This window comes from Myxocyprinus asiaticus, chromosome 23, assembly GCF_019703515.2.
Source record: "Myxocyprinus asiaticus isolate MX2 ecotype Aquarium Trade chromosome 23, UBuf_Myxa_2, whole genome shotgun sequence".
NCBI lineage: Eukaryota > Metazoa > Chordata > Actinopteri > Cypriniformes > Catostomidae > Myxocyprinus > Myxocyprinus asiaticus.
Window position 1 is genome coordinate 3,046,357 of NC_059366.1, and position 12,102 is coordinate 3,058,458.

A 12,102-nucleotide genomic window follows, 5' to 3' on the forward strand; every position below is an offset into this window, starting at 1 on the left:
TTCTGCCGAAAGGTGTCTTTTTGACAGTCGGAAAAATTCAGCCAAGGTGTCAAACTTTTCTCCGACACACATGCGTTGAAGACCAAAAACAAACACAGGAACAAACTTTATAAATGGATTGAGTGCTATGCATATAATTTCTCTGTGCTTTAAATCACTAGTTGATGGTTAGAAGTAGCTGGCACAGATACGCAGCCTCAGGGAGCAATCAACAGGCAAATGAGCTGGCAGGGCTTGCATGTATTATTAAAGTTATTGTTGGGGTTATTCACCAGCCGTCGCTGGTGGCATCATTACAACGTTTACTGCCCCTTCAGAAAGAGTGAGACAGGGGCTTTGCTTCTTTATGAGTTTCGCTGGGCGGCAATGACGTCATGAAGCCACTTTGCTGAGAGAGAGGAAATCTGAAGGGTAATATCTCGTCTGAGAACTCGTAATAAACCCATGTGAGTTGTGAGTGTGTTACAGTACCAGGGCAGTGACAGTAGGGAAGTTCTTGGCCATCTCGCGCAGCAGGGTTCCGGTGCGGACGTCCCAGAGTTCTAGAGGCTTGTCTCTGAACACCACCACCAGATACTGCCTACAAAAGACAGAACACACTATTCAAAAAAACTTTCAGTTGTTTACTGTTCCTGAACAGGCATTCAGAAAATCTGGGAAAGCATTTTTCTGAACTCTGCAGTACAGTTCATGTAAACATCGTTCCTGGACGATCCACCAATCAGAGAATCGTAGCGAACAAAGCACACCAAATGAGTCCTGCAGCCACCACCCTCTTCCATGAAGTGCAGTGACTGACAAAATCGAGTCTGTCTCCCTACAATCTCAAACTACATTTATATTACATATATCTGAATGATTTGCAATCAAATTAACCATCTTGTTTTCATACAGTACATATGTATAATCAACAACTTTAAATCAATAGTTTTACATTTTCCCATCGTTTTTAATATGATTATGTCATTCCAATGCTTCATGGGATGGTAGTTCATTCCCACATGAAAGAAAGTATATAGTCTTGTTCCTTCGACTTTTGCCCGACTATCAATTGCATTTTGCATTAAATCAAAGTTAGCAATGTTCTGATTCACCTCAGAGCTGGTTGATTTGATTTTGGTAGAATGCTTTTATGAAATTCCTATGGAAAAAAATTAAATACAAAAATACTTCCGTAACAAAGAAGGCTAAAAAAGTGTGTGTTGGTGGGGAGCACTGTTGCACTCTATTGGTATGAACGCAGTCTGTTCTATTAACAAATCCTTGAAGAAAATATCCCACATTAGTGAAGAAACTATGCTCAAAAGCGGTTGGATATTACAACCAGACAATGATCCAATGATCCAATGATCCAAGGCATACCTCAAAATCCATGAATCCATGTATTCTTTAACAAATAAATGGAATGAGCTGTCAAGTTCCCAGACTTGAATATTATTAAAAATCTCTGGGTAGATCTCAAACATGCACTGTTTAGTATTTGATGGTACTGTATTTATTTTTCTGGTAACTATCAGTCAGCAGCAGAAACTGGTGATTGCACTTTTAAGTGTCAAGGCTGACTGATAACCAGCAGACAGCGATTCACTCAAGCTTGACTGAAGCACTTGAAGTTTGGGAAGTAAATAAGGTGATAGCTGTGAAAAAATGACAAACGATAAATAAAATCCTCATTACTGCAAGGTTAAACAATCGCTACTTATCACTGGGCTACCTCACCTTTCACAAAACAATGGCTAGATGTGCTCAGACTGAGTAGGTTAAAGTACTGCAAGTGAGAGATTGAGAGAGTGGAAGTGAAAGTGTCCCAGACACCTTCCAGGAAATCATTCTTAAGAGCACTTTGTGTGTGCCCGCTGAACATTAATCACCACTGAGGAAACGCACAGGGACTGAAGTGTTTAAGTGCTCACTGAGGTGTTTAAGCCAGAAGTGTGTGTGTGTGTGTGTGTGTGTGTGTGTGTGTGTGTGTTTGTTTGAGTAACTCACTTCAGATGTGACACTTTAATCATTTCAATGGCTGGTTCATCATTCCCGCGCTCACCCCGAAATGCAAAGCACCGCCCTGAGTGAGAAAGAGAGAACAATATATTCTGCTTTTCATAAAACAAAACATTAAATGAGTGTGGGTCAATAAGACAAAAACATTTTATGACAATAATGCTGCAACAAAGAGAGGAGAAAACTATAAAACAATAAAGCCGTGACTGCATAAGCTTTACAATTTATTTTCTTGCTATGACAGAATTACAATTTCATCTAAAGTGGCCCCCAAAAAGCAAGTGTGTCATTTCTGTGACACTGGAGTTACCAAACAGAACTGGGCAGTGGACATAACATCATGCTTTCACTGTCCCTTAAAAAAAATAAAATAAAAAAATAAATAAAAAAAAAACATCTGGATAGTATCTGGATATTCTTAAACTATAAGCTTTTACAACTTGTATTCCAATGCTTCTCCACTTTCACACCAAAATTTACAAGCTAACCTTATACACATACAGTGGGCTAATTGCAAAATATTGGTCTCATTTTAAAAGAAAACGTCCTAAATTAAAAAACAAAGATTCCAATATTTCATATATATATATATATATATATATATATACACAGGTGCATCTCAATAAATTAGAATGTCGTGGAAAAGTTCATTTATTTCAGTAATTCAACTCAAATTGTGAAACTCGTGTATTAAATAAATTCAATGCACACAGACTGAAGTAGTTTAAGTCTTTTGTTCTTTTAATTGTGATGATTATGGCTCACATTTAACAAAAACCCACCAATTCACTATCTCAAATAATTAGAATATGGTGACATGCCAATCAGCTAATCAACTCAAAACACCTGCAAAGGTTTCCTGAGCCTTCAAAATGGTCTCTCAGTTTGGTTCACTAGGCTACACAATCATGGTGCTGACTGCTGATCTCACAGTTGTCCAGAAGACAATCATTGACACCCTTCACAAGGAGGGTAAGCCACAAACATTCATTGCCAAAGAAGCTGGCTGTTCACAGAGTGCTGTATCCAAGCATGTTAATAGAAAGTTGAGTGGAAGGAAAAAGTGTGGAAGAAAAAGATGCACAACCAACCGAGAGAACCACAGCCTTATGAGGATTGTCAAGCAAAATCGATTCAAGAATTTGGGTGAACTTCACAAGGAATGGACTGAGGCTGGGGTCAAGGCATCAAGAGCCACCACACACAGACGTGTCAAGGAATTTGGCTACAGTTGTCGTATTCCTCTTGTTAAGCCACTCCTGAACCACAGACAACATCAGAGACGTCTTACCTGGGCTAAGGAGAAGAAGAACTGGACTGTTGCCCAGTGTTCCAAAGTCCTCTTTTCAGATGAGAGCAAGTTTTGTATTTCATTTGGAAACCAAGGTCCTAGAGTCTGGAGGAAGGGTGGAGAAGCTCATAGCCCAAGTTGCTTGAAGTCCAGTGTTAAGTTTCCACAGTCTGTGATGATTTGGGGTGCAATGTCATCTGCTGGTGTTGGTCCATTGTGTTGTTTGAAAACCAAAGTCACTGCACCCATTTACCAAGAAATTTTGGAGCACTTCATGCTTCCTTCTGCTGACCAGCTTTTTAAAGATGCTGATTTCATTTTCCAGCAGAATTTGGCACTTGCCCACACTGCCAAAAGCACCAACAGTTGGTTAAATGACCATGGTGTTGGTGTGCTTGACTGGCCAGCAAACTCACCAGACCTGAACCCCATAGAGAATCTATGGGGTATTGTCAAGAGGAAAATGAGAAACAAGACACCAAAAAATGCAGATGAGCTGAAGGCCACTGTCAAAGAAACCTGGGCTTCCATACCACCTCAGCAGTGCCACAAACTGATCACCTCCATGCCACGCTGAATTGAGGCAGTAATTAAAGCAAAAGGAGCCCCTACCAAGTATTGAGTACATATACAGTAAATGAACATACTTTCCAGAAGGCCAACAATTCACTAAAAATGTTTTTTTTTTATTGGTCTTATGATGTATTCTAATTTTTTGAGATAGTGAATTGGTGGGTTTTTGTTAAATGTGAGCCAAAATCATCACAATTAAAAGAACCAAAGACTTGAACTACTTCAGTCTGTGTGCATTGAATTTATTTAATACATGAGTTTCACAATTTGAGTTGAATTACTGAAATAAATGAACTTTTCCACGACATTCTAATTTAATGAGATGCACCTGTATATATATGCAGGTAGCGTTCTAAAGCAACAGAGCAATTTTGCCACACTTAAATGAGACTGTGCCCCAAAAGGACCACCCCAGTCAAAAAAAAAGTCTGGACACGACACTGGTGAGTAACATTAACACATTGGCCCCATTTACTTCCTTTCTAAGTACCTCATTCTGACCCCGATTTTTGCTTTTTTTTAAAGAAAAGAACGGACGAGTCGATTTATTTGAGCTGAAATCAATATTTTGCCACAAATGCTTTGAATGAGCTTAACATGTACTGAATTTGCCATTTTTTGCTATGCTTTTAAGACTTCTATGTAAAAACCTTCTTCTCATGTGAAATGAGATGCAGCACTTTGCTGTAAGCTGAGGTTTTGATGTCAGGTCTAATATACTTTTTAACTGCCCCATTCTTCAATAACAGCTTCTTTATCCTTACAATTCTTATCATTGGCTGTTCTGTATTCATAAATAATAGTATCTAACCTACTCGCTCCTTAATACAGTGGTTCTCAATTTCTCGTCACTAATTTGAAACTGCTGTGCATGCAAGAATTACCTTGTTTACATGAGCACACCTGACATCAACGCTTTGGGCTGTCAAGAGCTGCGCACGCAGGACGCGCTGCAGTGCCAGGTGAAAGTTTAAACATGTCAGGAGAAAAGGCAGAGCAAAAGAAACTGCGCACATCAGTTCTTATTTTCACTATTTTTGATGAATGTGTGAAAGTGAGATTTGAGGACGGGTCAGTCTTCTTACGGGGGCACGCCCTACACTTTGAGAACCAATGCCTTAATACCTCATGACTGTGCGGTTAATCATCACTGATGATTGCTTTTGCATGAGGCTGCATCCACAACATCCATAGGTGTGAGTATAAAGTCTAAGACGACTGTCCCATTAGCCAACTAAATATAAACAAAAAGACCTTTAACTTTAGGCAGCTATTTCTCTCTTGACTCATTAATGATGTTAGAGTGTTTTTAGCCCTAATTTACTCTCCAGACACTCAAGTGTCTAACTTGCATGTGAGTGTGAGTGATTCTTCGAGACAAAAGTATGTATGGAGAGTGCTCTCATTAAGGTCCTAATGAAGACTGGAGACAGCAGCAGAGAGTAAACAAGAACGAAAAAACAGAAGTGATGAAGAGGACCGTGCTAAGATTTGCATCTTGCACAACTACCCCACTCTCTCACACATGCGCGCTGAGATGACCCAGAAAAATCTCAGAACACTGTCATAAACAAGTGAAACCCCATAAACATAAAACAGAATGAATCAAAACCAGATCAACACACACACACACACACACACACACACACACACACACACACACACACACACACACACACAGTGTCATCAATCACAGAGTGTATTGGAAAAGTAAACAAAAAAAGGCTACAGGATATGCCTCATTTAGGCATCCTCATTGCCACAGGCTTAATATTTTCTCCACTTTAAAATCTGAGGCTGCAGAATAACAAGTCCAGTATAACATTTGTAAGCTTATTCACTGTTAACCCTAATGTTGTCATTACTGGAAAAAATCAAGCTGTCTTAATTAAACATAACTTAAAATGTAATGTGGACTTAGTTTTGGGCTCATAACTTAAATATCAATATTCTTTTAACTTCTTTTAGCTTAAAAATCTATAGAGTTAAGATTTTAAGTTTTAATAATTAAACCGATTCAGTACAAAATTGAGTCAATAGGGAATGCCCATAATCCCCTGTGCTTGCATTATTTAATTATGTTTTCTTGGTCAAAGGAACTTATGGGGGCATTTCAATAGTTATTAGGAAACGTAGCTCTTTTGTAGTATTATGTTGTTTTGGGTGATCTGTATCCCTTTGGTCAAGTATGTATGTGTGTGTGTGTATATATATATATATATATATATATATATATATTATATATATACACACACAGTTGTGCTCAAAAGTTTGCATACCCTTGGAGAATTGGTAATATATGTACCATTTTTAAAGAAAACATGAGTGAGCAGGCAAAACACATTTCTTTTATTTCTTATGGGATTCATAATCAACTGTAGGTTATAACAGAATGGCACAATCATAAAACAAAACATGGCAACAAAGAAAAAAATGAAATGACTCCTGTTCAAAAGTCTGCATACCCTTAGCTCTTAATAATGTGTATTGCCCCCTTTAGCATCAATGACAGCATGTAGTCTTTTGTAATAGTTGTCTATGAGGCCCCAAATTCTTGCAGGTGGTATAGCTGCCCATTCGTCTTGGCAAAATGCCCCCAGGTCATGCAAAGTCTTTGGTCATCTTGCATGAACCGTACGTTTGAGATCTCCCCAGAGTGGCTCAATGATATTAAAGTCAGGAGACTGTGATGGCCACTCCAGAACCTTCACCTTTTTCTGCTGTAACCACTGGAGGGTCAACTTTGCCTTATGCTTAGGGTCACTGTCATGCTGGAAAGTGCAAGAACGTCCCATGCGCAGCTTTTGTGCAGAACAATGCAAATTGTCTGCCAGTATTTTCTGATAACATGCTGCATTCATCTTGCCATCAATTTTCACAAGATTCCCCATGCCTTTATAGCTCACACACCCCCAAAACATCAGTGAGCCACCACCATGCTTCACAGTGGGGATGGTATTCTTTTCACTATAGGCCTTGTTGACCCCTCTCCAAACAAAGCTCTATTTTGGTCTAATCACTCCAAATTACAGTGTGCCAGAAGCTGTGAAGCATGTCAAGGTGTTGTCGGGCATATTGTAACCGGGCTTTTTTGTGGCATTGGCGCAGAAAAGGCTTCTTTCTGGCAACTTGACCATGCAGCTCATTTTTGTTCAAGTACCGTCGTATTGTGCTCCTTGAAACAACCACACCGTCTTTTTCCAAAGCAGCCTGTATTTCTCCTGAGGTTACCTGTGGGTATTTCTTTGTATCCCGAACAATTCTTCTGGCAGTTGTGGCTGAAATCTTTCTTGATCTACCTGACCTTGGCTTGGTATCAAGAGATCCCTGAATTTTCCACTTCTTAAGTGACTGAACAGTACTGACTGGCATTTTCAAGGCTTTGGATATCTTTTTATATCCTTTTACATCTTTATAAAGTTCCATTACCTTGTTACGCAGGTCTTTTGACAGTTCTTTTCTGCTCCCCATGGCTCAGTATCTAGCCTGCTCAGTGCATCCACGTGAGAAGCTAACAAACTCATTGACTATTTATACACAGACACTAATTGCAATTTAAAAAGCCACAGGGTGTGGGAAATTAACTTTTAATTGCCATTTAAACCTGTGTGTGTCACCTTGCGTGTCTGTAACAAGGCCAAACATTCAAAGGTATGTAAACTTTTGATCAGGTCCATTTGGGTGATTTCTGTTATCATTATGATTTAAAAAGGAGCCAAACAACTATGTGATGATAAATGGCTTCATATGATTTTTTTGCATGATCAGTCATATTTTCAAAATCAATGCCAAAATTTCACAATTTCTGCCAGGGTATGCATACTTTTGAGCACAACTGTATATATATATATATATATATATATATATATATGCAATTTCAGTGGAGAATTAAGTTTATTTATTCAACTCAAATTATTAAGCAGAAACAACATTTAAATAGCAAATATGAGTTAAGTCTACTTGCATCTACTTAGTTACCTTAACTTAAATAGTTATGTTTATTCTAACTGAACACCAAAACCTTTATGTCCTTTTTGGACCTTCTGAGTTCTGGTCACCATTCACTTGCATTATACAGACTGATACAGCTGAGATATTTTTTAAAAAAAATCTAAATTTGAGTTCTGCAGAAGATAGTAGTAAAATACATCTAGGATGGCATGAGGATGAGTAATATTGATATGGATGATATTTTTATTTTATTTACATTTTTCGGTGAACTATTCCTTTAAGTGAACTTAATTACAAAAATTTTGGAGATACCATTTCTCAGTTTCATTGAGGGAACAAGTTTACTTAAGTAAAGTCAACTTATTAGGGTATTCAGTGTATACAGGAAGCTTTTTAAGGAATAGTTCACCAACAAATCTGAATATTCTGTCGTAATGTATTCACAATCATGTTTCACTTCACAATCACTTTCTGTGTAGAACACAAAAGAAGATATTATGCAGAATGTATCAAGTGCTCTTTTCCAACCTGTTCTCATACAGTGAACATTACTCAATATACATTTTTGCAAACTGACTTTTACGTGCCACTTTCTACGTTTCGCTGCAGTTTCCTGGTGATATTAACAATAGAGGCCCTACACCAACTGTGCGCTTTACTCACTTTCACACAAATCACGAGGACAATGGCTGATAATGACTTTATAAACACTTATTTTTCACTCTGTTACTCACCCCCCGCTATGTTATGATATCCAAACACTTTTACTTTAAAAGGTGGTTTAAGCGATTCCTGAGAAAGACTGTTGATATTTGAACTCAACAGCCAAACAAACACACCCCTCCCTTCACTGCTCCTTCAGAAGCTCAGAAAATGTGCTTTTCATTTCAAATTGGTTAGGTTTAGTTGTTGGTTAAGGGTACAGATGTCTGAACTCTCATTTATCTTTCAGGACACTATTGGTTAGGTTTAGGATAAAGTTTTAAGTTAGGGAGGTACATTTTACTCAAAATCTTCATCTAAAATTCACCTTAAAAACCCTGTCTGATTACAACCAAATGTTTCTCGGTTTTGGCTCCCACCACTGGATATTTCACTTGGAAACTGCAGCCAAACATGTAACGAAGCACATAATTTCAGTTTTGAAAAAATGTTGCAATGCTCATGTAAAAATGTATTTATTTTTTTCTTTCTTTTCAGTTATTGGGACTTTTCCATTATGGGGACTATGGGGAGGGTGTTAAACTCCAAAAATAATCAAAAGTATCATAAAGTAGCTTGGACTGTGAGAAATGTGAATCTTCACACTCCATATGACTCGTGTGCTAATATACTCCACTTCCTCTGAAGACAACAATGGGTTCAGCACCTTTGGTAATTGGACCCCTAATCAATTAGACCCAGGTCCACCCAGAATATTAGAGATTATACTTTGATTTTAAATATATATATATATATATAAAAATGCATACATTTTGATATCTGAAAGTCTGTTCTCAAACAAATCGTACAAATATGTGAAACTGATAAAACTAGATAAATAAATGGCAAGTGTGATTTAATTGGCTGTGTTTTTCAACACAATGAAAAAATTCAAAGTCATTGCAAGAAATAATCCCAGCATTAAAAACAGACTAAAGACAATTCTTAAAAATCCCACTGAGCCCGAAATACAGAATGTACTGCTTGAATGTGATGCTTCTCAGCTGAGGAAAAATGAAAGCTAACAAGCACAAATCTCTGTTCACTCCGTTGATGACCTCCCTTGGTGATCTCTAGAACGGGACTATGCTTTTTGGACAGTGAAGAAATCATCATTAAATTCCAATATGTGATGTCTTTAATTTATGATGAGGCCCCCTTAACCCAAGTAAAAACGCATCAAAAGGTAGGCGAAAGGTTATAATGGCATTATTATTGTCATAATTATTATTATCATTATTATTCATATGGCTGTCAAGGCATCTGTTGTTATACAGTAAACTAGTGGTTAAATATCTTGCCTTTGCAAACTATTTTTCTCACCTTAAATCTTTGAAACACTTGCAGTTTAGGCATCAGGATGTTGTTTTATGTACTGTATATCAACTGTTTGTTTTTTGTTTTTTTCCTGCAAGGTGTAGCCCTTGTATTTTTTGTACTCTATTCAGAATCCAGTCCAATGGTTATGAAGGCCTACATACAGTATGTTTTTTATGTCTAATGGAAGTTCAAGTCAAGTGAAGTCATATTTTTTTTTTTGTATAGCATTTTTCACAACATCATCATCGTTTCAAACCAGATTTACAGAAAATAATACTGTAACATTAAATTATGCTGTGAAGTCTTAAAGTCCTCATTTCACGGTTCAAATTAATAATGACATTGAAAAAGCATGCCTTAAAAATGATTGTCTTTAGGCCCCCCAGTGAGCTAGTTAGTTTCTTTCTTATGGAAAGCTTTCTAACAGTTAGCTGTTGATCAAAAATGAAGATGTGACATTGTGCATATGATGCCTTGTGTACTGCATATCCTCCTGAGACCTGATCATTTCTATTTTGATTTTTGATCTGTAACTAATTGCCCCTCATAAACATGAAAAAATAATTTATATATATATATATAAGTATTTGATACACAGCTGAATGTCATGAGCTTAATTCATTATACATATTTAATTATACATTTGAAAAACATACCTGAATATATATATATATATATATATATATATATATATATATATATATATATTTCTCTATGCATTGTCAAGCAAACACAATCACAACAGATGAACAAGACCATTAATACTAGTATTCCAAAATGCATTGCAAATTTCTTGAAATGAATTTGTCATGCAATCTTATCTATTATTAAACCTCAGTGTTCTCTGTATTTTTAACAAATTGAACTATGACAGAACCATTTCAAAAAGTAATTGTCAAAATACATTGTCACAATAAATATGTCAAGATAAATGAACAATGTTTGTACAGCATTTATTATTCTTTGTTAATGTTAATTTCTACATATACTAATGCATAATTTAAGTGAAAAGTTGTATGTTAACATTCGTTTATACTACATGAACTAATAAGAACAAACATTTTGATATTTTGATTAATGTCAATCAAAGTTAATAAATGCAATAAAAATAACTGTATAATGTTAGTCCATGACAAACAATGCATTTACTAATGTTAATGAATAGAACCTTATTGTACAGAGATAACAAAATAAAATATGACAAAATGTATATTTAAATGAAGCAAAATTATCCACAGATTTATTAATGTGGAAAGTTATTCAAAATAACAATGTTTTTTAAACATTTGTGGAAATATTGTCCCATAATCCACGTAAGAGCACATCATGTTTATCAGAGCAAAAAACTTTAAAAGTTTTAAAGCTGCACATCAAACAAAACGAGAAAAAATAGACATGCCTATCTATAATGACGCTGTCATGTTTCTAAGGTTATTTTTTACAGAGCTAAAATATTAAAATCTTTGTGTTCTGAAAAAAATAAAATAAAAAATAAATCTGGGATGGCATTAGGGTGAGTAAATGATGAGAGAATTTTCATTTTTGGGTGAACAATCACTTTGAACTCCCTATTCACTGAAAACCCTGCACTGTAGCTCTCATACAGCATCTCATTTAATTTAAATTTACTGCGCCAAGATGCAAATGGGGGGAGTGATCGAAAAAATTCATGTTTAAATGTTTGTCTGAGCTATCATTTGGCTTCAGAAGACTTTAAATTTAACACGAAAGTCATTTGGTCTACTCTTTTTATACTTGTATGGTGTTTTTTGTCCTTTTCTTTGCTTGAACAACCTCAGTCCCCATTATGAAAAACAGCACTGAACATTCTGCCTAGCATGTTCTTCTGGGTTCCCCAGGTTTGGATGACATTGTGAGTAAATAATGACAGAATTTTCTTTTTTGGATGAACTATTCCTCTAAAACTCAAAGCCACTCACCATGACCTCTGCCAGGTTTTTGGTCCTTAGGAAGAAGACAGTCTTACAGTATGTCCAAAAACATTGTAATTACATACAAGCTTCATAATCAGATGTAACTTTTATTACGGTTCAAATACATGTGTTTAAAATGTTGTGGCACAAAAATAAGCAAATCAGAGCATTTGCTTGTGAGCTCAGAACATCACTCATTCATGTAATGCACTGTTGTATTATTTGGTATTTATAATTGGCATCAAAACACTGTTAATAAGTGATAAACTACAAAGAGACTGTAAAGGCAGGTCCAGTATTGACTAACTCATCTATTCTAGCAGACAGATG

General features: G+C 36.3%; 1 protein-coding gene across 3 annotated transcripts in view; it reads right to left on the reverse strand.

Annotated features, from left to right (window-relative positions):
- Positions 1–12,102, reverse strand: part of wdr11 (WD repeat domain 11) — a 175,367-nt gene that overhangs the window by 46,663 nt on the left and 116,602 nt on the right. For all 3 annotated transcript variants that reach the window (XM_051650869.1, XM_051650868.1, XM_051650870.1), the window contains exons 13-14: positions 1,990–2,065; positions 472–580 (exon numbers count right to left, since the gene is read on the reverse strand). In XM_051650869.1, the coding sequence (XP_051506829.1) occupies positions 472–580; positions 1,990–2,065 (185 nt within the window). The remainder of the gene's footprint in view (positions 1–471; positions 581–1,989; positions 2,066–12,102) is intronic.